At 42.8% G+C, this 27,520-nt stretch overlaps 1 protein-coding gene across 2 annotated transcripts in view; it reads left to right on the forward strand.

Annotated features, from left to right (window-relative positions):
* FRAS1 (Fraser extracellular matrix complex subunit 1) overlaps positions 1-27,520 on the forward strand; it is a 465,438-nt gene that overhangs the window by 363,816 nt on the left and 74,102 nt on the right. For both annotated transcript variants that reach the window (XM_030877950.2, XM_060299521.1), the window contains 9 exons: positions 1,812-1,960; positions 2,147-2,309; positions 4,568-4,703; positions 8,581-8,771; positions 9,988-10,141; positions 11,357-11,620; positions 13,481-13,669; positions 15,129-15,248; positions 15,525-15,704. In XM_030877950.2, the coding sequence (XP_030733810.2) occupies positions 1,812-1,960; positions 2,147-2,309; positions 4,568-4,703; positions 8,581-8,771; positions 9,988-10,141; positions 11,357-11,620; positions 13,481-13,669; positions 15,129-15,248; positions 15,525-15,704 (1,546 nt within the window). The remainder of the gene's footprint in view (positions 1-1,811; positions 1,961-2,146; positions 2,310-4,567; positions 4,704-8,580; positions 8,772-9,987; positions 10,142-11,356; positions 11,621-13,480; positions 13,670-15,128; positions 15,249-15,524; positions 15,705-27,520) is intronic.

Below are 27,520 nucleotides of genomic sequence, written 5' to 3' on the forward strand. Positions count from 1 at the left end.
ACAAGATCCAGGGTGATGGTAGGCCCAGGGACAGGATAAAAGAGGAGCTCATACATAAATGTTAATCATCAAAGTTCTAGTCCTTTGTTGAATGTTGGGTCAATAGATGTATAAATAATAAAAAGAAAAGTTAAAAGGGAATGAATACAAAATGGGTGAGAAGGGCTTTGAGGAGAAAAATTACATAAGAACAAAGTCTATATTCTTATGAATTTTTCACCCACGGTATCTTGGACATCCCAAAATAGTAATTTTCTTTAAATTATGACAGCATTTTCAGAAAAAAAAAAAATCCAACTGATTTCACACTGTTTCAAACCCAACAGTCATTTGAGATTTGAAAAATTATAAGTTGTGTTGTGCCTGACATGAAATTTGCATTTCTTTGCCAAATTTACCAATGTGGAATTTAGAAGCTGTTCATTCTAATCAAGAGCCAGGAGCTCTGTCCTTGTAGTTTATCACCATCTCAGAAGATAATACCTTAGAACTCTTGGCTGTCTTCTAAAAATTCCCTCTCAGAGGATACTCACGGTAATATTAGGAAGTAGTTTTTTGGAAGCCTGCATATTGTATTTGATAACTCATGTAGAAAAATAGAGAAACTTTTAAAGTATAAATTTAGGGGAAATTTTCTGAAGTTTTGCAGCTTCGATGAATTTGAGATTCCTTCCATGCGGTTATCAAGTGATGTGAAGAAATATGGAAAATTCTATGATCTTGCACTGAGGCTCTGAACTGTCAACTTACAAAGGTCTCTAGGGATAGAAATGAGAGCTGACTAAAACCTGCTGCCCCAGATCACCAGGCAGCTGTGGTCATATTCCTGATCTCGTACCTCAACTAACTGTACAACATAGCCATGCAAATTTGCATGTGAAAGTACATTTGGCTATGCAATATTTGTTTTCATTGTTGCTGTGGTAGAGTGTAAAGTACCCTCATGTTCACAGCCAGCTGCTCTAAAAGATGAATGACTCAGGGAATCTTTCCAAGAAGCTGTTGCAAAAAATAAAAAACAAACAAACAAAAAAAAGAAGTTGTTGCCTCCCTCCTAGATATTTCCAAAAATATCCTTGAAGAAAGAAGAAATTGTTCATTAAGACATTCAATTATTGTCCATGTAGCAACACAGAAAGCCAATTTTATTTCTCGATAAACAGTGCAGAGGAAAGGGAAATAAATGGTCTTTGTTAATATTGGGCATCTTGGGGGTTGAACATCCATAGGTTTGGTCCAGGTAGAATGAAATCCATAATTTCCTAAATTCTTTTGTTAAACTAAAATTCTTATCATGTTAAATATTACTTAAAGTGAGTCCTTGGCTAAGCTAAATACCTTCCATTCTTTGTTTCACAGAATTTTAAAATTGTTATCATATGTTATAGTGGAATTTTACCTGTTTCTAAAAAGCAAACTATTCTTAGAAACTCTAGAAGAATCCTACAGCTGTGTTTCTAGAAGGATGACATATTTCTGACTGTGTTTTGCACTTCACTAGATGCTTGTAATAAAAACAAAACCTTGTGTGGCTCTTATAGTAACCATAGGGCATCTCTTTGTTTTATGCCCTATACCTAAAGTGCATGTCCCACTATTATCTTGAGCTACTCTTCAAAGAAGACATTATCAAAAAGACATTTTAGGAGGAATAAATACTGGGATTTTCACGCAGTTTAAATGGTGTTGCTTTATCACAAAGGGAAAGAGATTTTTCCGTTTAGTAGAGAAGGGAGCACCCGAGATCTTTACTGGAAATATTGATTCCTGCAAACGTGCATTCATGTCTTGCCTCATATTTGCCTAATTAGGATGATTCTTCCCCCGACCCAGAGATCTGGATTCAGTTAAGTTCTCTGCCCGTGTATGGTGCTCTCTTAAGAACCTCAGGACCTGAGGTGGAAGAACTCTCAGAGGTTTCCAATTTCACAATGGAAGACATCAACAACAAGAAAATTAGGTATATAACCACCTGGTGTTACGTGACAGAATTTTTTTTAATTGTATTAAAATATGTAAGCGACTAACCAGTAGCTCCCCTGAAAGATTATGTTACTTCTGGGCCCATTGTTAAACAAAGATTTAGTCATCTTACCTGACCTGTTGGTGTAGTTCATTCCTTCTGTTCTTCTGCTGGCCTTTGTAGGTACTCAGCTGCATTTGAGACCGGTGGTCATCTGGTTACTGACAGCTTCCACTTCTCTGTCTCTGATTTGGACCACAACCGCCTGGACAATCAGAGGTTTACCATCATGATCACTCCCGTCAAGGATCCACCCCAAGTCATTGCTTTCGCTGACCTTATCACCGTAAGCAGTTCAGATCAATGAACTGTGGGTGCTGTAGAGAGCAGGAGTCTGTGGCAGTGTGAACGAAGGATTTCTACCTAAATTGGATGTCAAGTCCTTCCCCTCAAATATCTAGGCAATAGTATCAAGATACGTATGGCTTTCAAGCATCAGTTTTTCAAAAAGTATGAAAATAATTACATGCAGAAGATCAAATCATTATATCCACATTATTTAATTAGTCAACAAGTATTTCTTTGCCAGACATAAATCTAGATGTGTACAGTATTTTGTATACTATGCTAGATGTATATAGCAGTAGGAGTAGGAATGTGTCTTTGAGGAATTTATAGTCTAATGTTTGCAGCAACTAAAACGTACGGATATGGACAGTATCCCCAGGTCCCTTTTTTTTTTTTTTTAATTTATTTATTTTTGGCTGCGTTGGGTCTTCCTTGCTGTGTGTGGGCTTTCTCTAGTTGTGGCGAGTAGAGGCTACTCTTTGTTGCGGTGTGCAGGCTTCTCACTGCAGCGGCTTCTCTTGTTGCAGAGCATGAGGTCTAGGTGAGCGGGCTCAGTAGTTGTGGTAGGCTCAGCGGCCATGGCTCACGGGCCCAGCCGCTCCGCGGCATGTGGGATCTTCCCGGACCGGGGCACGAACCCGCGTCCCCTGCATCGGCAGGCGGACTCTCAACGACTGCACCACCAGGGAAGCCCGGCAGGCGGATTCTTAACCACTGTGCCGCCAGGGAAGCTTCCCAGGCCCCATCTTAAATGGAGTTGATATTTATCGCTGTAAATGATATCGACAGCTCCTTGGCGTTGGGAGGTGAAATATAATGTACCTCGATCATGAAGTTACCTAGACCTGAATTCAAGTGCCAGTTCTGTTACTAGCTGACTGACCTTGGACCAATTATATAATCTTTCTTAGCCTCAGTTTCCTCGTTTTTTTATAAATTTATTTATTTTATTTATTTTTGGTTGCATTGGGTCTTCGTTGCTGCACGCGGGCTTTCTCTAGTTGCGGCGAGTGGGGCTACTCTTTGTTGTGGTGCGCGGGCTTCTCATTGCGGTGGCTTCTCTTGTTGCGGAGCTCGGGCTCTAGGCGCACGGGCTTCAGTAGTTGTGGTGCGTGGGCTTAGTTGCTCCGCAGCATGTGGGATCTTCCCAGACCAGGGATCGAACTCGCATCCCCTGCGTTGGCAGGCAGATTCTTAACCACTGTGCCACCAGGGAAGTCCCAATTTCCTCATTTTTAAAGTGTTACTATTCCTGTTACATAAAGGATTACTCTGATGATTAATAAAGTAGCACTGAAAAGCCCCAGCAGAGTACTGGCTCATGGTAGGGATTCCATAAAAGTTAATTCACTTTCCTTGTTCTGCTCTACGTACATACCACAGTGCCAAAAACTCAGGATTCCTGGTTTTGTTGAACAACTAAATTTCATAAAACTGAGTTGTTTCTAAATGGTTCTGATATTCCACCCTTTTTTTTTTTTCGTGTCCACACTTCGGGGCAATCGTTTGGACCTTCCCCATTCCCAGAGTCAGGGTGACCTTCCACTTTGTAACTTGTAGATCTTCCTATATTTAGCCAATAGTTATTCAGAAGTAAACGGCTTCATATCCAGCAGGCTAGCGAAAAACACTAGGGTCAGGTTGGAAAGTAAGCATACAACACAGGGCCCTAAAGGAAAAAGGTAGCTGGAGCACCTGCTTCTACTCATAACCGATTTATTTTCCTCCTTAACAGTAAGATAAGCACTAGCTTTCAGGTATGGTGAGCCCTTTCTTCCTGCACACCTATAAACATACACTATCATGGGATAAATGGGACTTCCTGCTGGGAACTCCTACTATAGGACAGAGCTACCCTCATAGTATCCCACGGAGGACTGGATGAATCATTCTGTAGCTGCGGGCTTTTGAACGTTGATACAGAAGGAAGGCAGCCATCCTGTCGTGCAGCTGTTCCAAGGTAGGTGATTAGAATGGGCCAGAGCTGCTTTACAGCCAGATCCATCATGGAAGGAAGCACAACTTTGAAGGGAAACACGGAAGTCACCGTGTCTGAGCGTAGCTTCAAGAGGCGCTGAAGGATTGCCCGGTCCCAGCAGCTCGAATATTCCTCATCTCGTGCGTAGAGGATCTGCCTCCTCAAAGAAGTGGAATTGGTACTGGAAGGTCACCCCAGGCAACTCTTTTCAATTCAGTTCCTTTTACTGCAGTCACGTGCAACCGCCCAAGGACTCTCTCCAATCTTCTCTTTCTTAGGTTGACGAGGGAGGGAGAGCCCCACTCTCATTTCACCACTTCTTTGCTGCTGATGATCAGGACAGCCTCCAGGGTGACGCCGTCATTAAACTAAGTGCCCTGCCCAAGTACGGCTGCATCGAGAACACGGGGACAGGTAACAGCAGTAGATTGGCTCTAGAGTTGCTCCAGACCTGGAGAGAAGGGAGCGTGGAGTTGGGTAACTGTCTGCAGTTAACCTGGATATGGAGAACTGAAGAGGGAATGGAACCATTTCAAAGAAATGGAAGGAGGGAAGGTTTCATTGACTCAACAAAAATTGAGTGTTTCCTGTATGCCAAGCACTGTTTTAAGCACTGGGGATATATCAGTAAACAAAACAGACAGAAACCCCTACTTTCATGGAGCCTTAGATCCTGGTGCGAGGAGACGGATAAGAAACCTAATAAATGAAAAAACTGCGTAAGACGTCAGGAGGTCAATCAGTGCTATGGGAAAAACTAGAGCAGGGTGAGGGGATTTGGAGTGCCAGCAATGGGGACGCAGAGGCTTGGGGATTGCACTCAGAACTGAGTGGCAAGGAAATAAAATTTTCTGTCCTTTTACTGTGAGGCAGCTGCAGTTTAGCTGAACCATAGCTTACGTCGCTGCTTTTTCTAAGGATATGACATGAATTGAAATGCATGCTTGTCTCTCTGTGACCCTCTCCTCAACATCCCTCCCCCCTGCTCATCTACCCTGGACCCACTGCCCTTGGTGATTATCACAGAGAAGGGGAGGGGAGAGGGTGGATACTGTCCATAGGTCCGCCGAGACCACAATGACTGGCAGTTGAGACAGCTCCCGGCAGGTGACCGTGCTGCTGCCTCCGCAGTGAGATTCCTGAGTGCCAGCGCTTGGCTCTAACGGGTGTGCAGCTAGCAGCTCCCACAGAGAGGCCAGTGGAGGCCTCTGTGACCAGCGTGGTGCCTGGGATTTGAGCCTGGTTACCGGAAACTCATTTAGCAGGGGACATGTTTTCCTATAGAAAATCTTGAGTCTTTTCCCCATCTTGCCTTTCAGTGTGTGCTCTTAGATTTGTTTCTTGCTGAGTTAGATTTATCTCAACAAATGTTTATACAGTGGATGTAAAGATGAATAAGATGCAGCCCCTGCCTCAAGTGGGAGACAGATATGAAGACTGATAAATTACAATCATGAAACGCCAGGACAGGGAAAGGAGGAAAGCACTGAGAAAGGGCATAGGACAAAACAGTTACTTTTGCCTGTAAAGGCAAGAAAGTCGGAGGAAGCAACATTTGAGTTGGAACTTGAAGTGTCAGTGGGAGTTGCTGTGGGCAGAGGGAAAATGGCATTTCTCACAGAGGGAAGAGCACAAGCAAAGGCGGGGAATCATGAAAGGATGGTTGCCCCCAGCCTTCTCTTCTGTCCAGGTGATTTCTTATTAAGCTTTTTGTTTGTTTGTTTTTTGTTTTTTTTGCGGTACGCGGGCCTCTCACTATTGTGGCCTCTCCCGTTGCGGAGCACAGGCTCCGGACGCGCAGGCTCAGCAGCCATGGCTCACGGGCCCAGCCGCTCCGCGGCATATGGGATCTTCCCGGACCGGGGCACGAACCTGTGACCCCTGCATCGGCAGGCGGACCCTCAACCACTGCGTCACCAGGAAATCCCTCTTATTAAGCTTTTCTTAATATCGTTTTATGCTAACCTGGAGTACATGTAGAAGTGAAATTTCTGGCAAGCCTCAGCCTCTCTTAAAGTGGTTTGCAGACTTTAATGTGCATAAGACTCACCTGGAGGGCCTGTGCAAACAGTTTCCTGGGCAGCAACCCCAGAGTTCCTGTTTAAGGAGGCTGTTGAGACCCATGCGTTTGCATTTCTCACCAGCTCACAGGCGATGCCATTACTGCTGGTCCACACTTGGAAAACCATTGCTCTGCATTAGTATGAACCTGGAAGTAAGGAAAAGACGTTCGGGGGGCAAATAATTGTTCCAAGGCACATTGTATAAGGACTCACCCTTTGCTCCATGGGAGTTCAGAACCAAGTCTGTCTCATACATGTGAAACTAGCTACCTAGATTCAGAATTCAGCTGATCAGAAGAACATCTTTTTAGAAACATTAGAAGAAGTAGCTTTAAGTTCATACCGGCAAGATGGAAGAAACAGAATAATCATATTGTCTGGTATGAAATCTAACAGCATGGATAATCTACATTCCTTTAGTACCAGCACAACCAGGGCAGGGCCCACCTTGATTACCTGTCGGGCATCACCATGTTCCAGTGCAGTGCAGTAATAGATGTTCATGATGATAGCCTGCACACATCAAGAACTATTTAATTTGCACATAGTATATTCTGTTTAAGAAGGCAAGGAAGAACATTAATGAGAGAGATTTATGTGAAAAAATAGAAGGGCTTCCCTGGTGGCGCAGTGATTGGGAGTCCGCCTGCCGATGCAGGGGACGCGGGTTCATTCCCCAGTCCGGGAAGATCCCACATGCCGCGGAGCGGCTGGGCCCGTGAGCCATGGTCGCTGGGCCTGTGCGTCCGGAGCCTGTGCTCCGCAGCGGGAGAGGCCGCAAGAGTGAGAGGCCTGCGTACCGCAAAATATATATATATATATATAGAAGGTGCTGTTTTAAAAATTGAAAGGACGGTGCTTAAAGCTTCAGTGGCAGATTCACTTGTTGAACAGCTTGTTTTCTAAGACAGAAAGTAAGTCATTATTCTATTCAAGTATATTTTTAGGCACTATTTACTTAGGCTATTTTTGATCCAAATAAAGATACTATATTTCTTATATTTACAGTGATCAAAGGAAAGAGAAAATAAAATTTGAAGGAATTATAGCAATTCCTTTTGGAAACCCTGAACTGTATGCCCTAGGGATTATCAGGTCACTGGTCACTTAGAGCCCTCTATTCTTCTGGTGTCAAGAGGAATCATATCTGAGGGGTAAAATTTAAGAAACTTCATGTCATTGAAAAAAATAATATTTGTCTTGAATTCTTATTTCAAAGAAATTATAAATGAAGCATTTTCATTCCTCGTCTTTACATTGGGAGGTAAACGAAAAATGACCCTGTCTGCAATCTAGGAAGTCAATGGCCTTTTAATATATGACCTAATCTTTGCAAAGGACCATGAAAGAGGGAAAGAGAAAGCCTTATCGCTTTCAGATCTTCTATCTAAACTTTTCTTTGTTGATGTATATCCAGGGAGTGTTTGAAGACACAGGGGTTTCTTTTTTCTCCTCTCTTTAGAAGAAAATGTAACGATTTAAAATCAATCAGTTACAGAGACTTAATTGACATAGCTGTTCCTGCTATGCAAGGAAGAGCATAGCAGCCTTGAACAGCATAGCAGCCTCAGAGACCAAGTAAGAGACAAGTCACCCATCATTTAGACAGTGTTTACTCTTCCCCTTGGCCTTTGGGCCTGGGATGAAAAGAAGAGGTAACCAGAGCCAGCACTTTCTGTGGAGCTCTGAATGGTACTTGAGCATCTCAGTACCTGAACTGCACCCAAGCTCTGGATGGTCCCTGAGCATCACAGTAGCCCTGCTGTACCATCCCAGGGGCTGAGCACTAGCCCATGCAGAGGTTTCCTTAAGGAATTGAATAGTCAAATGAAAACATGCTTAAGGAGATGTTTCTTAGATTTAAAAGGTATGCAGTTAACCTTTTCTTGTGTAAAGAAAGAAGGTTCCTCTTGCAGAGTGGTTTTGAAATTGACTAAAGCTTAAGGTAAAACCTTTACTATTGTATCAATACTTGTCCCATGACTTATTTTATCAAATATTTCTAACAAAACAACCACTGATTCTATGCTGTATGAAATAATAACATTCACAGTGCTTTCATACATGTTATCTCATTTGATTCCCATTTGTAGATGAAAACACTCTCCCACCTTTATTCTCAAACATATTTTCCTCTTCTGTTGATAGTGCTGTCAGGCTTTCTGGTTCAGCCCAGGAAGCAGGAATTGATGGATCAAGGTAAAAGTTCCCTCTTGCTGTTGATGCAGGTGATCGATTTGGCCCTGGAACTACCAGTGACCTAGAAGCATCATTCCCTCTTCAAGATGTCCTGGAAAACTACATTTACTACTTTCAGAGTGTTCATGAAAGCATTGAGCCAACCCATGATATTTTCAGTTTTTATGTAAGTGATGGAAACAGTCGATCAGAAATCCACAGCATCAACATCACCATCGAGGTAAAGACTTTGGAAGTTGGATAAGTTGGACTTTGACCACAATATCGCACCATTAGATAGCTTTCTGTGAACTCAAAAGCAAAGAAGATTGGGTTTGACCTTGAACTTTAGAGGTCAGTTTTTAAAATATAACCCTGACCTTTAGGAAACTTGTAGAATTAAGGCTGGCATTTGGGGATGGTCTGACTTGGAAATCGGAATTTCCATTTCAGAGTAAAGTCTATCTGTTCTGTGTGAAAAGAGTTTGTGAGGGTCAGACAGAGAAACCTTGCCAGTCTCATATTAGGTGAAAAACAACATATGCTTATTTTTCCCTGAAATTATTGTATGTGGTTCTATGTGCATACTTGCCTTTTCTTATATTTTTTAGTGCATTTGTTCATTACACTGTAACATGAAAGAAATGTGTTTCTCGTTGCTGTGTTTATTCTCATTTGAGCAACTACATAGGCTTGCTCTGTCACCCCAGGGAGAGAGAGAAAAGATAAAAATCAGAATGGAATGCCCTCTGCCTTGAGAAAATAAAACAGGGCACTCTCGGCGCCCTTCAGGGACAGTGGATGAGGGGTGCTGGCACGAGGATGGGGGGGGTCAAGGAGATGTCTTTAGACACCCACAGTTTCAAATATGTGTCCTCCTACAGGTACTGTGCCATGCTTAGGCTTCTAAGACTGTTCTGATTTCAAATAATGTGCCCTTTTATCCCCCAAATATACTTGTCTAACCACACGTCCGTATTTTTGGTCTGGAAAATGTCATCCTTGTACCTATGGAAAATACCTGAGAAGATTTCTGTAGCATGTCCATCGGTGTCTTTTCAAGGGGATATTTGGTTTGTGTGACCTGCTCGCCTTTCAACCTAACCATTTTGAGTGGGAATTAAAGATGGTGACATATTAGATACAAACTACTATGCATAAATAGACACCAAGGACCTACTGTATAGCACAGGGAACTATATCCAGTATCTCATAATGATCTATAATAGAAAATAATCTGAAAAAATATATCTATATAACTGAACCCCTTTGCTGTATACCTGAAACTAACACAACTATATTTTAATAATAATAACAATAAAAGACAGTGACACGTTACATGCTATTTCGGTAGTGAAAGTTAATGTGGTGGTGTTACTTTCTCTGAATAATGCATGTTATTTTTTTCTTTTTAAACCAGTATCTGTGTGAGACCTAATATTTTATGCTTTAATCAGAGGAAGAATGACGAGCCTCCCAGGATGACCTTGCGGCCCCTTGGCGTGCAGCTGAGCTCGGGAGTGGTGATAAGCAATTCTTCTTTGAGCCTGCAGGACCTGGACACTCCAGATAACGAGCTGATTTTTGTATTGACAAAAAAGCCTGGCCATGGTAGGACACAACTGCTATGGGAAGCTTCTTAATTGAGGTGCCCGACGGGTTATTAGAATAAACACATAGATTTCAGCCGATCATTCCTCTGCCTTGCTGGTGTGTAGTCCGTTCTTGGCATCAAAGTATAATCAAATTCACAGCTAGCTAATGTTCTTTGGGGTCACAGTAGACTCTGGTTGCTCTGAAAGCCTGAATCCTGGGTAATTGGTGTCTCTGAAATTCAATTTCAGCTGTTTTCTTGCTTTCTTATGTAACCTCAGGCAAAATAAGTTTTCAGAATCTGCACATCCTCTTCTCAGAGTAGGCATCATTGCTTGATCATCCTGGGCCATTGCATGCAAGGAACAGCATAGCAGCCTTGAAATTAATCGCAAAAGGTGTTCCCTTCAGATTAGAGGCGTGGTAGACGTCTTTATGAGCTTGTTCCTTTTGCAAAGAAAACACTTTTCCTGATTAAACCAGAAGTTTAGAAAACCACCATGGGACTCTTCTACGTACTTCTTTTCTAAGTGCCATCCCCCTAGTATTAGCTAAAGCTCTGCAACTTTCTTCTCCCAAGTGGTATCTTACTCCATCCTAATGGCTATTGGCCTTTTGAAGATGAAACTGTTGTTGATGGAGAGCTGGCAGGGGAGGTTGTTGGTCATTGCATTTTAGCTTGCCTTCATCCACTTTCACTTTCTTTAATGAAGCACTTTAACTGCCCCTTTGTGGTACACATGACCTTGAAAACAGAAAAATATGCCTCAGCCCAAAGATGCTTAGTGTCTTTCTGAATTTAAAAGGAATTTAAAACGTATTCCTCTCTCCCACCCCAGATGCCCCAAGCAGAAGGCAGCAAGTGGAGAGTGCTATTTTCACCTTGCAGAAGGTGAAAATAAGGTTTAGATAATGAAGTGAGTTTGAATTCATGGAGAGAGATTTGATTCCTAAGCCACCATATTACTGTATCCATCTGTGTCTCCTTAAGAGGTTTTTAACCAGGAAAAGCAGAACTTTGTCTTCTTTATTTGGAGATGAGGCCATAGAGCAGCGCCCTGTACTGCTATGTAAAATGCTGATTTGTTGGTCATTTATTTATGTGCCACCATGAGCCTCTGAGGGGCTTGGCATTCTACCCAGGCTCAAGCAGTTGACAAAATCAGACAATGTTTTGGTGTCATATATACTCTACCATTGTTTCTTTCTTTCTTTTTTTCGCTTCCTTCCTAGGTCATCTGCTCCGGAGGCAAACTACTTCTGAGCCTCTGGAGAATGGGAGGGTTTTGGTCCAGGGCTCGTCCTTCACCTACCAGGATATCCTGGCCGGGCTGGTTGGGTACATGCCTGGTGGTCCTGGTGTGGCAGTGGATGAGTTCCGGTTCTCCCTCACTGATGGACTCCACACAGACACAGGGAGGATGGAGATATACATAGAGCTGCCTACAGATGACACCCCCCACTTGGCTGTAAACCAAGGCCTCCAGCTGTCAGCAGGTACCACAGGGATGGAAGAGAGTGGCCGTGGTTTCTTCTTTGTTGGTGTGCAGTACTTCCTTCCATATCAGCTCAGCTCTGTGGGAGGATCTTGAACTGGGTGTGCAGAATCTGGGGAGACTAGTGCTGGGGAGAACTGTTGTTTTGGGGACACTAAGAGTTGTGAGTGACAAATGTGAAACCTCTGAAGTTCTTTGGACCTCTGTCTGTGAGTTTGAGAAAAGATTGAGAAAAGCTTATAGTATTCCCAAGGTCCACAAAAATCTTCATCTATCCAACTACTCGTAGGCCCAGGTCTCTTAGAACATTGCTACTACCCAACCCCATGGAAACAAACAACAAAATCTAGTAGGATTTTCAAGATGCTTATTAAAAAAAAAAAAGAAAGAAAGAAAGGCATGGAGGGGCAATTGGGAAGTCATCATTGCACCAAGAGAGATTATGTAAATAATTGAGAACCATTAGATACGGTGTTCTAGGGTCTAATGTTCACAATTTTACTTATGGATAAGCAACACTGAAGGACCTGTGACACATGTCAGTCTTGGAGTCAGTTTGCAGTAGAGAGTTACTTAGAGAGTGGGCTTTTTTCCACAGAGCATCTGTGTCCCACTGGAGTTCCGTTTGCTTGTTTATTCTTAGTTTCATATGTATTTTGTAGTGGAAACTATATGGTATAATGGTATTTGAAAATTTGGAGATTCCCAAAGGTCTCAAGTATTAGCTCTGGGACTTAACTTTGCCCTATTTACAAGCTAATAAGTTATCCTCTTACTGTTTCATGGATGCTGGTAGAAGACACGAGATTCCTTGGTCAGAGACAAAGTACTTGTGACAGCACAGCAGGCAGCATTGCCAAGAGCAATTTTGCATCTATTCGCAATGCCCTTCAAGTCCCATGGGGGTGATGCGGAGGGCCCGGATGAATACCTCCGTATGCAGTGTAATGCATTACAGAAGAGGAACACTGAGCTTAGGGAGCTCCCCGTGTTATAGTAGCGATAAGCAAGCCTGATCTTTGTCCCAGAGGAAGATGTCACCTCATCCTTCAGGGTTACTCGCAGAGAATGGCCTGAGTAATGAGTGGTCAGGCCCTGCCTTCTTGGCGTTACCCAGCAAGAACATGCAGGGACACTCAGGGCCCATGGTGGGTTGCCACTCCAAACACTAGGATGTATTACACATGAGTGACTAGGACCTACTTTATCAGAATTTACTATTTTTAATGTGAGAAAATGACTGGAGAGAAAAGCAAGGGGGAAGACCCTGAGAAGACGTGTTTTCCAGGAGACAGTGCCTTGTCTCCATCCCCAACACCTGTGCAAGCCTTCCAGGGCCCAGCGCTCAGGTCTCCCTGCTCTGTAACCCTCACCATATATTCTGTCTTGAGGAAAAATGATTCTGACTGTTCAGTCTGAGAGGGCAACAGATATGTTTGTGAGTTTATGTAAAGCTGTTTTTTTATGATTTGGTGATCCTTAAGTAAATAAATTAGGTCCAAGCAGGTTTCATCATAGGTCTGGGAATCCTTTATATCACAGAACTAGGAGTCATTACATAGATCTAGATACTAACTGAAAGGTCACTGGCGTAGGGCAAGCACTGGTAGAGAGTGAAAGTGGATCATAAGAGAAAAGGGGCTCAGGTCTAAACTCAAGGGGTGATTGGCAAATTGGGAAGTTGGGACTATTCACTTATGGAAATTAAAGTTTATTCAGCTGGAAACAGAAGGGCAGGCAGCTGATACTTCCTTAGACCGGGGAGTGTGTGTTAATTTAGTCTCCAGTCTCCTAAAATCATTTGACATCCTATTCAAAAGCAATGATGGGGAATGACCTAATCTATCCCATTCTCTTCCAGGGTCCGTAGCACTCATCACAGAACAGCACTTGAAAGTGACAGATACTGACTCAGGTGACCATCAGGTGATGTACATCTTGAAGGAAGATCCTGGTGCAGGGCGCCTGCAGTTGGTAAAGCATGACAGCCTGGAGCAAATCTCCGTTAAAGGCCCCGTCCAAAGTTTCACCCAGGCTGACATCAGCCAAGGTCAGCTGCTTCTCTTCTGCCAACCCAGACTTCCAGAAACTCCACCCCCAGTAGTCAAATGAGAGATAAGTGCCTGGTAGCCTATGGCAGCAAACTGAGCACTTTTGTTTTGAATTAAGAGCTGAGTTATAGCTTCATTTATTCTTTCTTGTCTCCTCAATTTTTTTGGTTTTGCAAAAAAACTCTCCTTCTTGGCTAAGATGTGTTCATGCTTTCACATAGCATTGATGAAATTGGGGGCTATTATAGACGAAAAAATCATTTTGACTTGCTATGATGCTAAAAATGTGTGTGAGAGAGAGAGGAAAAAGAAGTGAATTGGGATGGATTAAGGTGAAAATTATGCCTGCCTGAGGGGAACAATTTATATCTCTTTCCAGCTCCCCAAAGAGCACAAGTTAATGAACTAAGCAAAATGGAAGGGCATAAATTGGAGCTGCCTGAGGGAGATTACATAGCTCATCCCTCATCCCATAGCTCCAGAAAATTACATTTCCTCATCCCATAGCTCCAGGAAATGCTGATGTAATGTAAAAGCATAAATGTTAAATGCTACATAGTTACCGTACAGTGTTTTCAGGGGTAAAAAAGGAAAGAAAGTTACATATTTGGGAGGAAAGTAATCCAGCTTCATGTCATGATGTGCAGTTCCATTTAGAGGTGGAAATGTGTCCCCCTAGGAGCGGAAGGTCCCGTCTGCCCTAACGCCCAAAACTGATAGCAGCCAAAATCTCATTAGACATGTTTAGTGAAGGGAGTGGAATAAGTCCTTAATTTTTCCATGCCTCAGTGTCCCTTTTTAGAATATGAGAGCAGCACCTCTCCCTAGATGTTTGGCTATCTTTTCATTGCTAGGTACTTACAAGTGACGCTGTGGGTTAACAAAAATGTAATATATTGCATTTTTCCCTTTGGATCCATTTGACTTCTAGGTAGAGTTCATTTATTTTGTTCATCTATTTCTTTGTTGATTGGTTATATCTGGTGTCTTTCCTATAATGAATTAAGGCTGTACTGGGAAATGGGAGCGACAGCTTCTGGGAGAATGTGGGCTGCAGCTCTCTGTCCTCTTGCCCTGTGACATGGATATTTAACAGGGTCACACCAATGACGTGGGTCTGGTCAGTGCACATTTTCCACGTGGGCAGTTTTGCTGATCTAGTTATTCATGAGACTTCTTTAGAGTCTTCCACAGACACCAAGCCTCAACTGTAAGCAATGCTACTTGATACTTAGGATGGTTTTATCATGATGGAGTCATTGATGATGAGGGAGTTGCTAGTGGGAGATGAAAGGGAGGAAATGAAAATATTAGATTAAAATGTCAAAAGCAATGTCTAATTGAGAAGGGGTTAATTGATTCACTGGTGTGAATACCAACTGAATTCTCACCTGACATTTCAGAAATAAGGGCAGAAAACACTAATAGCAAATTTTGATTTTCTTGTCCTTGTTACAGGCCACGTAGAATACAGTCATGGGAGAGGAGAATCTGGCGGGAGCTTTGCTTTTAAATTTGATGTGGTTGATGGAGAAGGCAACAAATTGATCGGCCAGTCATTTTCCATCAGTGTTTTGGGTAAGGGGGCACTGGGTTTCTAAAAGTCCTCCAGCAGTTCTGAGGTCATGTGGTGCACACTGTGCTCACCTTGAGGCTTGAGCCTTTCCTTTAGGTGCTCATGTGGAAACCTGGAATCATATCCTGTCTGTTGTGCGAGGCCGTGGCTCCTTGATACGCTCTCTGAGGGACAGGCCTGGAGACTATTCTGATCTTACCCCTGGACACCAGGCCCAGAATTGAAGAAAGGAGGCTAAAAATGATCCCATTTCAAATCACTCTTTCTGATATTTTCAGAAGACAAATCCCCACCAGTCATCACCACCAATAAAGGGCTGGTCTTGGATGAAAACTCGATGAAGAAAATCACCACTCTGCAGCTCTCTGCCACTGACCAGGAGACGGAGCCTGCAGAACTGATCTACAGAATCACCAGAGAGCCCCAGCTGGGCCACCTGGAACACACAGCATCACCAGGTTAGCCCATCATCTCTGACTTCATCCAACCAAAAGCTGGCATTTAGGAAGTGCTGGGGGCAGCCACACTACGTGTACACACTCACCTTGAATCTGCCTTTGTTAGTATTTACTTTTGGCATCACTAGTTCTGACCATTATATACTGCCTTGCATTATACTTACAACAAAGTATGCTCAGTAATTGCTTACTGGAAGTTGAATTAAAAATTACACTTTGATATAAACAGTCTTGGCTCCATAACTGGAATTCAGCAAATAGCAAGTGAGCATGCATGTTGAGTAAGACCTTGGTTTAGCTGCTACAGAGGAAAAAAAATAAAAGGTAAATAAGATATAACCACAACCTTTAGAGTCCTCTATTGGATAAGATAAGGAACCTCTGCATGTAATCATACACAAGGGATGAAGATAGCAGGTATTTTAAGAACTGTATAAACCTGCTATCATAGGAGTTCAAACGTGAAAGAGGCTGCATCGGGTGTGAAGGTGCAAAGCGGTGGCATTTAACAGTGCACTTGAAAGATAGAATTTGGGCTGACAGAAATTGTGTTATTTCCAGAGATACGAACAGCATGTGGGCACATTCCAAAAATTATGAGAGGGCCAGTAATCCCTATTTAATTCAATAGGCAATAGGGAGCCACTGCAGAATTATGAACCGGGAGGGGAAGTGAAATTCATCTAGTGTCCAACAGGATGAACTGAAAGAAAAAGGAGGCAGTGCCCTTGGGTAGGAAGTTTCTCATTTGGCCAGATGCAAGCTAGTGAGGCTTCACGTGGAGGGGCAGCCGTGGGAATAGTAAGGTGAGAATAATATAAGAGATTATTCCTGGTACCTGGTAAGTATCCAGTAAACAGTAGATGGCAGAAGGAAGGAAGGAAGCAGTTAATTTCAGGAGGAGAACCTATAGAACCTGGCAGCTTGATTGGATGTGAGGGATAAGAGATATTTGCTGAATAAACAACCTAAAGGTAGAATTGTCTTTATTTGGTCCATCATAGAAGAAGTGTCAGCTTGCAGGAAATTTAGATCATTGTTTTCTTTGGATTTCAGGTTACAGATTCTTCATTCATTCAACCACGGAAATAGCAAAACAGAGAAAGTACTTGCCCTGACGCTGGGAATCAGATAGTAAGCAAACAAGCAAGCAAATATATCATATGTCAATGGTGATGAGTTAGGGGGTGAAATGAGGGCGTTCTTGGGGTGCAGGGAGCAAGGAGGCGAGGGAAGCCCTCCCTAACAATAAGATGACGTATGAGCAGAGATCTGAACAAAGTGAGGGAGCCAGCCATGCCGACATGTAAAGGAAAGAGCATTCCAGACAGGGCATTGGCGAGTGTCAACATCCTGAGGTGGGATCAGCCAGGCCTATCACATTCCAGATGCAGCAAGGAGACCAGTATGGCTGGGGCGCAGTGAGCTGGGGAGAGAGTGGAGATGCATGGAGGACCGCACTGGAGGGGGAGCCAGTGGGGGTGAATGTGTCTGGGTCCAGCGTGATGGTGGAGGAGGGAGTTATGTGTATGGTGGGAGGGCATGGGGAAGGGTGGACAGATTGGCCAAAATTCCTAATGCAAATTAAAGCCAGTGCCCTCCCGTTTTGTCCCAGAGTTCCTGGGGACGGTATGCAGATCAGCACTCCCCAGACCTTGGCTGCATGAGGTACCTGATAAATCATTCATGAGCTAATTGCTCCTGCCAGAATTCTGTCAGGTTGCTGATTACATCTCTCCAAAGATGAAAGGGCAGACTCTTGGCTGTTGTGTTGGGCAACTGCATTTACACTGCACAGAGCTCCAAAAGGCCCGGAGCTTCACGCAGGGCACTGCCAGCTGCTGGTAAGTCCCAGCCCTGGCTCTTCTCTGACCCCCAGGCTGAGTCCTGTGTGAGGCTGCCCCAAATTCGCTTTTTCTCTTTTTACAGTCTCAGCCTTCACTGGGCTTAAATCCTGGACGCCAAGACCAGGCCAGCACTGCTCAGGGTACCACCCATAGGGGATCACACTTCTCCCTCCTCTTGGGAAAGCAGCCTCCCGAAACAGAGGGAGGGGCGCGTCCTTCACCTGCCCTTTCCCACCAGGCTTGACTACCTAATCCACATTCTCTCCCACCCCCACCATTTCTTCTCCATCCTCCTGTTTCTAGAGATTCTAAGTAGACCAGATAGGAAGATCTTGACTCTTGGGGGCCCCTCTCCATCTCTAATGGAGCAGGGCTTCCCTGCCCCTCCCACACTATCAGCCCCGCTGTCCTTTCTATAGCATTTAGTCAGCATTCTCTCCTTCCCTGTGTCTCCTAAGTGGAACTGTATTCATGAATTCAGTTCTTTTGAAATGTCAAAGCTCTCCCTTCAGAGGAAGTCCATGCTGATTATGGGTCACCCTTTCTGAAGGCAGCTGGCTACAGCTTGGAGAAAAGCACCTCACCCCGTTTGTCTCCATGGGTGAGGATGGGTCTGCTAGGAGCTGAGGCTGGTCTGGAGCCTGTTTCCAAGAAGAGCAGAACAGCTTCTAGACCAGTGTCTCTAGTGCAAGCACCGAGATATTTGGGGACTGGATGCCTCTGGGAATTATCATTTGCCACCAGTGCTTGCAGACATCCTCTTGATGGTTAACTATGAAGTGTACTTAGCCTTATGCCATCTCTCTTAGTCAGCTGATTGTGATTGTTGTCTTTAGATAGAAAAGGTGTGAAGGTCCTCTTTTCCCCTCAAGGCGTCACAGGGAGCCATGTGTCCATGGGAACCGTGCGGAAGACAGACACGAACCTCCTCCCACAGAGGAGAGCCACGTGAGGCTCTAGTCCCTGTGTGGGCTCTTGGCAAGGTTGAGGGCCCACACCCTCATGTCAGTGACCCTAAGGACCCTCTTATTCTTGGGAAATTAGAGTAAGGAGTTATATTATCAGGATAGAAGGTAAGCTGCTGGAACAAAGAGACTGCAAAATACAGTACCTTCCACAAGAACTTTATTTTTGCTCCCAGCAAAATCCAGAGGCAGGTGGCCCAGAATGTACTGTCATCATCCCCCAACCAGCAGCCAGGGAGGGCGCCCACATCCATTTCTTTTCCAGGAGTATTACTGGAAGAACCCATATCCTTTTTTTTTTTAAGTCATCTTTTTTTTTTTAACATCTTTTTTGGAGTACAATTGCTTTACAATAGTGTGTTAGTTTCTGCTGCGTAACAAAGTGAGTCAGCTATACATATACATATATCCCCATATCCCCTCCCTCTTGCGTCTCCCTCCCACCCTCCCTAGCACACCCCTCTAGGTGCTCACAAAGCACCGAGCTGATCTCCCCTTGCGATGCAACTGCTTCCCAGTAGCTATCTATTTTACATTTGGTAGAGTATATATGTCAGTGCCACTCTCTTACTTTGTCCCGGTTACCCTTCCCCCTCCCCGTCTCCTCAAGTCCATTCTCTACGTCTGTGTCTTTACTCCTCTTCTGCCCCTAGGTTCTTCAGAACCTTATTTTTTTCTTTTTTAGATTCTATTTATGTACTAGCATACAATATTTGTCTTTCTCTTTCTGACTTACTTCACTCTGTATGACAGACTCTACGTCCATCCACCTCACTACAAATAACTCAATTTCATTTCGTTTTATGGCTGGGTAATATTCCATTGTATATATGTGCCACATCTTCTTTATCTATTCATCTGTTGACGGACACTTAGGTTGCTTCCTGGCTATTGTAAGCAGTGCTGCAGTGAATATTGTGGTGCATGACTCTTTTTGAATTGTGGTTTTCTCAGGGTATATGCCCAATACTGGGATTGCTGAGTCATATGGTAGTTCTATTTTTAGTTTTGTAAGGAACCTCCATACTGTTCTCCATAGTGGCTGTATCAATTTACCTTCCCACCAATAGTGCAAGAGGGTTCCCTTTTCTCCACACTCTCTCCAGCATTTATTGTTTGTAGTCTTTTTGATGATGGCCATTCTGACCGGCGTGAGGTGATACCTCATTGATTAGTGATGTTGAGCATCCTTTCATGTGTTTGTTGGCAATCTGTATATCTTCTTTGGAGAAATGTCTATTTAGGGCTTCTGCCCATTTTTGGATTAGGTTGCTTATTTTTTGGATATTGAGCTACATGAGATGCTTGTATATTTTGAAGATTAATCCTTTGTCAGTTGCTTCATCTGCAAATATTTTCTCCCATTCTGAGGGTTGTCTTTCGTCTTCTTTATGGTTTCCTTTGCTGTGCAAAAGCTTTTAAGTTTCATCAGGTCCCATTTATTATTTTTTATTTTTATTTCCATTTCTCTAAGAGGTGGCTCAAAAAGGGTCTGGCTGTGATTTATGTCATATAGTGTTCTGTCTATGTTTTCCTCGAAGAGTTTTATAGTGTCTGGCCGTACATTTAGGTCTATAATCCTTTTGTATACAGAGTTAAGGAGTGTTCTAATTTCATTCTTTTACATGTAGTTATACAGTTTTTCCAGCACCACTTATTGAAGAGGCTGTCTTTTCTCTTTTATATATTCTTGCCTCCTTTATCAAAGATAAGGTGACCATATGTGTGGGGGTTTATCTCTGGGCTTTCTATCCTGTTCCATTGATCTATATTCTGGTTTTGTGCCATACCATACTGGCTTGATTACTGTAGCTTTGTAGTATAGTCTGAAGTCCAGGAGCCTGATTCCTCCAGGTCTGTTTTTCTTTCTAGAGATTGCTTTGGCTATTTGGGGTCTTTTGTGTTTCCATACAAATTGTGAATTTTTTTGTCCTAGTTCTGTGAAAAATGCCATTGGTAGTTTGACAGGGATTTCATTGAATCTGTACATTGCTTTGGGTAGTAGAGTCATTTTCACTATGTTGATTCTTCCAATCCAAGAACATGGTATATCTCTCCATCTGTTTGTATCGTCTTTAATTTCTTTCATCAGTGTCTTATAGTTTTCTGCATACAGGTCTTTTGTCTCCTTAAGTAGGTTTATTCCTAGGTATTTTATTCTTTTTGTTACAGTGGTAAATGGGAGTGTTTCCTTAATTTCTCTTTCAGATTTCTCATCATTAGTGTACAGGAATGCCAGAGATTTCTGTGCATTAATTTTGTATCCTGCTACTTTACCAAATTCATTGATTAGCTCTAGTAGTTTTCTCTTAGCATCTTTAGGATTCTCTATGTATAGTATCATGTCATCTGCAAACAGTGACAGTTTTACTTCTTCTTTTCCGATTTGGATTCCTTTTATTTCTTTTTCTTCTCTGACTGCTGTGGCTAAAACTTCCAAAACTGTATTGAATAATAGTGGTGAGAGTGGGCAACCTTGTCTTGTTCCTGATCTTAGTGGAAATGGTTTCAGTTTTTCACCATTGAGAACGATGTTGGTTGTGCGTTTGTCATATATGGCCTTTATTATGTTGAGGTAAATACCATATATGCCTACTTTCTGGAGGGTTTCTGTCATAAATGGGTGTTGAATTTGCTCGAAAGATTTTTCTGCATCTATTGAGATAATCATATGGTTTTTCTCCTTCAGCTTGCTAATATGGTTTATCACATTGATTGATTTGCGTATATTGAAGAATCCTTGCATTCCTGGGATAAAACCCAGTTGATCACGGTGTATGATCCTTTTAATGTGCTGTTGTATTCTGTTTGCTAGTATTTTGTTGAGGATTTTTGCATCTATGTTCATCAGTGATATTAGCCATAGTTTTCATTCTTTGTGACATCTTGTCTGGTTTTGGTATCAGGCTGATGGTGGCCTCGTAGAATGAGTTTGGGAGTGTTCCTCCCTCTGCTATATTTTGGAAGAGTTTGAGAAGGATAGCTGTTAGCTCTTCTCTAAATGTTTGATACAATTCGCCTATGAAGCCATCTGGTCCTGGGCTTTTGTTTGTTGGAAGATTTTTAATCGCAGTCTCAATTTCATTGCTTGTGATTGGTCTGTTTATATTTTCTATTTCTTCCTGGTTCAGTCTCAGAAGATTGTGCTTTTCTAAGAATTTGTCCATTTCTTCCAGGTTGTCCATTTTATTGGCATATAGTTGCTTGTAGTAATCTCTCATGATCCTTCGTATTTCTGCAGTGTCAGTTGTTACTTCACCTTTTTCATTTCTAATTCTGTTGATTTGAGTCCTCTCCCTTTTTTCTTGATGAGTCTGGCTAATGGTTTATCAATTTTGTTTATCTTTTCAAAGGACCAGCTTTTAGTTTTATTGATCTTTGCTATCATTTCCTTCATTTCTTTTTCATTTATTTCTGATCTGGTCTTTATGATTTCTTTCCTTCTGCTAATTTTTTGGGGTTTTTGTTCTTCTTCTCTAGTTGCTTTAGGTGTATGGTTAGGTTGTTTATTTGAGATTTTTCTTGTTTCTAGAGGTAGGATGGTATTGCTGTAAACTTCCCTCTTAGAACTGCTTTTGCTGCATCCCATAGGTTTTGGGTCATCCTGTTTTCATTGTCATTTTTTTCTAGGTATTTTTTGATTTCCTCTATGTTTTCTTCAGTGATCTCTTGATTATTTAGTAGTGTATTGTTTAGCGTCCATGTGTTTGTATCTTTTACAGTTTCTTTCCTGTAATTGATATCTAGTCTTATAGCATTGTGGTCGGAAAAGATACTTGATATGATTTCAATTTTCTTAAATTTACCAAGGCTTAATTTGTGACCCAATATAGGATCTATCCTGGAGAGTGTTCCATGAGCACTTGAGAAGAAACTGTATTCTGTTGTTTTTGGATGGAATGTCCTATAAATATCAATTAAGTCCATCTTGTCTAATGTGTCATTTGAAGCTTGTGTTTCCTTATTTATTTTCATTTTGGATGATCTGTCCATTGGTGAAGTGGGGTGTTAAAGTCCCCCACTATAACTGTGTTACTGTCAATTTCCCCTTATATGGCTGTTAGCATTTGCCTTATGTACTGAGGTGCTTCTATGTTGAGTGCATAAATATTTACAATTGTTTATCTTCTTCTTGGATTGATCACTTGATCATTATGTAGTGTCCTTCTTTGTGGCTTGTAATAATCCTTATTTTAAAGTCTATTTTGTCTGATATTGCTACTCCAGCTTTCTTTTGATTTCCATTTGCATGGAATATCTTTTTCCATCCCCTCACTTTCAGTCTGTATGTGTCCCTAGGTCTGAAGTGGGTCTCTTGTAGACAGCGTATATACAGTCTTGTTTTTTTATCCATTCAGCCAGTCTGTGTCTTTTGGTTGGAGCATTTAATCCATTTACATTTAAGGTAATTATCAATATGTATGTTCCTATTACCAGTTTCTTAATTGTTTGGGTTTGTTATTGTAGGTCCTTCCTTCTCTTGTGTTTCCTGCCTAGAGAAGTTCCTTTAGCACTTGTTGTAAAGCTGGTTTGGTGGTGCTGAATTCTCTTAGCTTTTGCTTGTCTGTAAAGATTTTAATTTCTCCGTCAAATCTGAATGAGATCCTTGCTGGGTAGAGTAATTTTGGTTGTAGGTCTTTCCCTTTGATCAGTTTAATTATGTCCTGCAACACCATTCTGGGTTGCAGCATTTCTGCTGAAAGATCAGCTGTTAACCTGATGGGGATTCCCTTATATGTTATTTGTAGCTTTTCCCTTGCTGTTTGTAAGATTTTTTCTTTGTATTTAATTTTTGATAGTTTGATTAATATGTGTCTTGGATCTCCAAAGAAGATATACAGTTTACCAACAAACACATGAAAGAATGCTCAACATCACTAATCATTAGAGAAATGCAAATCAAAACTACAATGAGGTATCACCTCACACCAGTCAGAATGGCCATCATCAAAAAATCTACAAATAATAAATGCTGGAGAGGGTGTGGAGAAAAGGGAACCCTCTTACACTGTTGGTGGGAATGTAAATTGATATAGCCACTATGGAGAACAGAATGGAGGTTCCTTAAAAAACTAAAAATAGAACTACCATACAACCCAGCAATCCCACTACTGGGCATATACCCTGAGAAAACCATCATTCAAAAAGAGTCATGTACCACAATGTTCATTGCAGCTCTATTTACAGTAGCCAGGATATGGAAGCAACCTAAGTGTCCATTGACAGATGAATGGATAAAGAAGATGTGGCACATATATACAATGGAATATTACGCAGCCATAAACAGAAATGAAATTGAGTTATTTGTAGTGAGGTAGATGGACCTAGAGTTTGTCATACAGAGTGAAGTAAGTCAGAAAGAGAAAAACAAATACCGTATGTTAACACATATATATGGAATCTAAAGAAAAGAAAAAAAATGGTTCTGAACAACCTAGGAGCAGGACTGGAATAAAGACACAGACCTACTAGAGAATGGACTTGAGGACATGGGGAGGGGGAAGGATAAGCTGGGATGAAGTGAGAGAGTGGCCTGGACAAATATACAGTACCAAGTGTAAAATAGCTAGCTAGTGGGAAGAAGCCAGATAGCACAGAGAGGTCAGCTGGGTGCTTTGTGACCACCCAGAGGGGTGTGCTAGGGAGAGTGGGAGAGAGACGCAAGAGGGAGGAGATATGGGGATATATGTATATGTATAGCTGTTTCACTTTGTTATAAAGCAGAAAGTAACACACCAGTGTAAAGCAATTATACTCCAATAAAGATGTTAAAAAATACATATATGTGTGTCTTGGTGTGTTTCTCCTTGGATTTATCCTGTATGGTACTCTCTGTGCTTCCTGGACTTGATTAACTATTTCCTTTCCCATATTAGGGAAGTTTTCATCTATAATCTCTTCAAATATTTTCTCAGTCCCTTTCGTTTTCTCTTCTTCTTCTGGGACCCCTATATTTCTAATTTTGGTGCGTTTAATGTTGTCCCAGAGGTCTCTGAGGCTGTCCTCAGTTCTTTTCATTCTTTTTCTGGATTCTGCTCTGAAGTAGTTATTTCCACTATTTTATCTTCCAGGCCACTTACCTGTTCTTCTGCCTGAGTTATTCTGCTATTGATTCCTTGTAGAGAATTTTTAATTTCATTTATTGTGTTGTTCATCATTGTTTCTTTGCTCTTTCATTCTTCTAAGTCCTTGTGAAATGTTCCTTGTATTTTCTCCATTCTATTTCCACGATTTTGGATCATCTTTACTATCATTGCTCTGAATTCTTTTTCAGGTAGACTGCCTATTTCCTCTTCATTTGTTTGTTCTGGTGGGTTTTTATCTTGCTCCTTCATCTGCTGTGTATTTCTCTGTCTTCTCATTTTGCTTACTGTGTTTGGGGTCTCCTTTTCACAGGCTGCAGGTTCATAGTTCTTGTTGTTTTTGGTGTCTGCCCCCAGTGGGTAAGGTTAGTTCAGTGGGTTGTGTAGGCTTCCTGGTGGAGGGGACTAGTGCCTGTGTTCTGGTGGATGAGTCTGGATCTTGTCTTTCTGGTGGGCAGGACCACGTCCAGTGGTGTGTTTTGGGGTGTCTGTGATCTTAGTATGATTTTAGGCAGCCTCTCTGCTAATGTGTGGGGTTGTGTTCCTGTCTTGCTAGTTGTTTGGCATGGGATATCCAGCACTGAATCTTGCTGGTCGTTGAGTGGAGCTGGGTCTTAGTGTTGAGATGGAGTTCTCTGGGAGAGCTCTCTCTGATTGAAATTATGAGGGGCTGGGAGGTCTCTTGTAGACCAATGTCCTGAACTTGGCTCTCCCACCTTAGAGGCTCATGCCTGACACCCGGCCAGAGCACCAAGACCCTGTCAGCCATACAGCTCAGAAGAAAAGGGAGAAAAGAAAAGAAAGAAAAATAAATTTAAGAAATAAAGTTATTGAAATAAAAATACTATTAAAGTAAAAAAGTAATTAAAAAAAAAGAACAACCAAACCAATAAACAAATCCACCAATGATAACAAGCGCTAAAAACTATACTAAAAAAAAATGGACAGACAGAACCCTAGGACAAATGGTAAAAGCAAACCTATACAGACAAAATCACACGAAGAAGTATACACATACACACTCACAAAAAGAGAAAAAGGAAAATATATACATATATATATTTTAAAAAGGGAAGAGAGCAACCAAATCAATAAACAAATCTACCAGTGATAATAAGCTCTAAATACTAAACTAAGATAAACATAAAACTAGAAACAAATTAGACACAGAAAGCAAACCCCAAGTCTACAGGTGCTCCCAAAGTCCACTGCCTCAATTTTGGGATGATTTGTTGTCTATTCAGGTACTCCACAGATGCAGGGTACATCAAGTTGATTGTGGAGCTTTAATCCGCTGCTCCTCAGGCTGCTGGGAGAGATTTCCCTTTGTCTTCTTTGTTCTCACAGCTCCCAGGGGCTCAGCTTTGGATTTGGCCCTGCCTCTGCGCGTAGGTCGCTGGAGGGCGACTGTTCTTCGCTCAGACAGGACGGGGTTAAAGGAGCCGCTGATTCGGGGGCTCTGGCTCACTCAGGCCGGCGGGAGGGAGGGGTACGGATGCGGGGCGAGCCTGTGGCGGCAGAGGCCGACGTGACGTTGCACCAGCCTGAGGCGCGTCGTGCGTTCTCCTGGGGAAGTTGTCCCTGGATCCTGGGACCCTGGCAGTGGCGGGCTGCACAGGCTCCCAGGAGGGGAGGTGTGGAGAGTGACCTGTGCTTGCACACAGGCTTTTTGGTGGCGGCAGCAGCAGCCTTAGTGTTTCATGCCCGTCTCTGGTGTCCGCGCTGATAGCTGTGGCTCGTGCCCTTCTCTGGAGCTCGTTCATGCGGTGCTCTGAATCCCCTCTCATCACGCACCCCAAAACAATGGTCTCTTGCCTCTTAGGCAGGTCCAGACTTTTTTCCGGACTCCCTCCTGGCAAGCTGTGGTGCACTAGCCCCTTTCAGGTTGTGTTCACACAGCCAACCCCAGTCCTCTCCCTGGGATCTGACCTCTGAAGCCCGAGCCTCAGCTCCCAGCCCCGACCTGCCCCGGCGGGTGAGCAGACAAGCCTCTCAGGCTGGTGAGTGCTGGCAGGCAGCGATCCTCTGTGCAGGAATCTCTCCACTTTGCCCTCTGCCTCCCTGTTGCTGCGCTCTCCTCCGTGGCTCCGAAGCTTCCCCCTCCTGCCCAGCCCCCATCTCCACCAGTGAAGGGGCTTCCTAGTGTGTGGAAACCTTTCCTCCTTCACAGCTCCCTCCCAGAGGTGCAGGTCCCATCCCTATTCTTTTGTCTCTGTTTTTCCTTTTTCTTTTGCCCTACCCAGGTACGTGGGGAGTTTCTTGCCTTTTGGGAAGCCTGAGGTCTTCTGCCAACATTCCGTAGGTGTTCTGTAGGAGTTGTTCCACATGTAGATGTATTTTTGATGTATTTGTGGGGAGGAAGTTGATCTCCATGTCTTACTCCTCCACCATCTTGAAGGTCCTCCCTCCCATATCCCTTTTGATCACATCCCAGTGGCAAGGATGGAACTACACAAAGCTGTGAGGTTGCTGGGAAATCTAGACCCTAACTGGGCATCTAGTCACTTAACTACTAGTCAGCAGTTGTATTTTTAAGTAGGGGAGCAGTAAAATTGGATTTAGCAATCTCCAGCACACAGTCGTTCTCACCTTCAGGAAACATTTATTGAGTAGCTGCTGCAGGAGAAAGCTTAGATTTTGGAAGTGGGAGACATGTAATATGTGCGAGTGTGTTTCAGTAGTTGTGGCGGCAACATGTGAGAGGATATTAGGAGCCAAGATGCTGTGAGTCCCACCTAAGAGGGGGCTGAGGGTGAGTTAGGAAGGACTTCCCAGAGGTGATGCTTTAGCAGAGGTATTCTTTGGCTTCCTCTTTATCTCAGCCTCTCCATATGGTGACACCAACCAGAATAAGCTGCAGTCAGTGTCTTAGTTTGGGTTCTCCCAAGAGCAGAGGTGTGTTAGTCTGCTAGGGCCACCAT

This window comes from Globicephala melas, chromosome 5 (assembly GCF_963455315.2).
Source record: "Globicephala melas chromosome 5, mGloMel1.2, whole genome shotgun sequence".
Taxonomy (NCBI): domain Eukaryota; kingdom Metazoa; phylum Chordata; class Mammalia; order Artiodactyla; family Delphinidae; genus Globicephala; species Globicephala melas.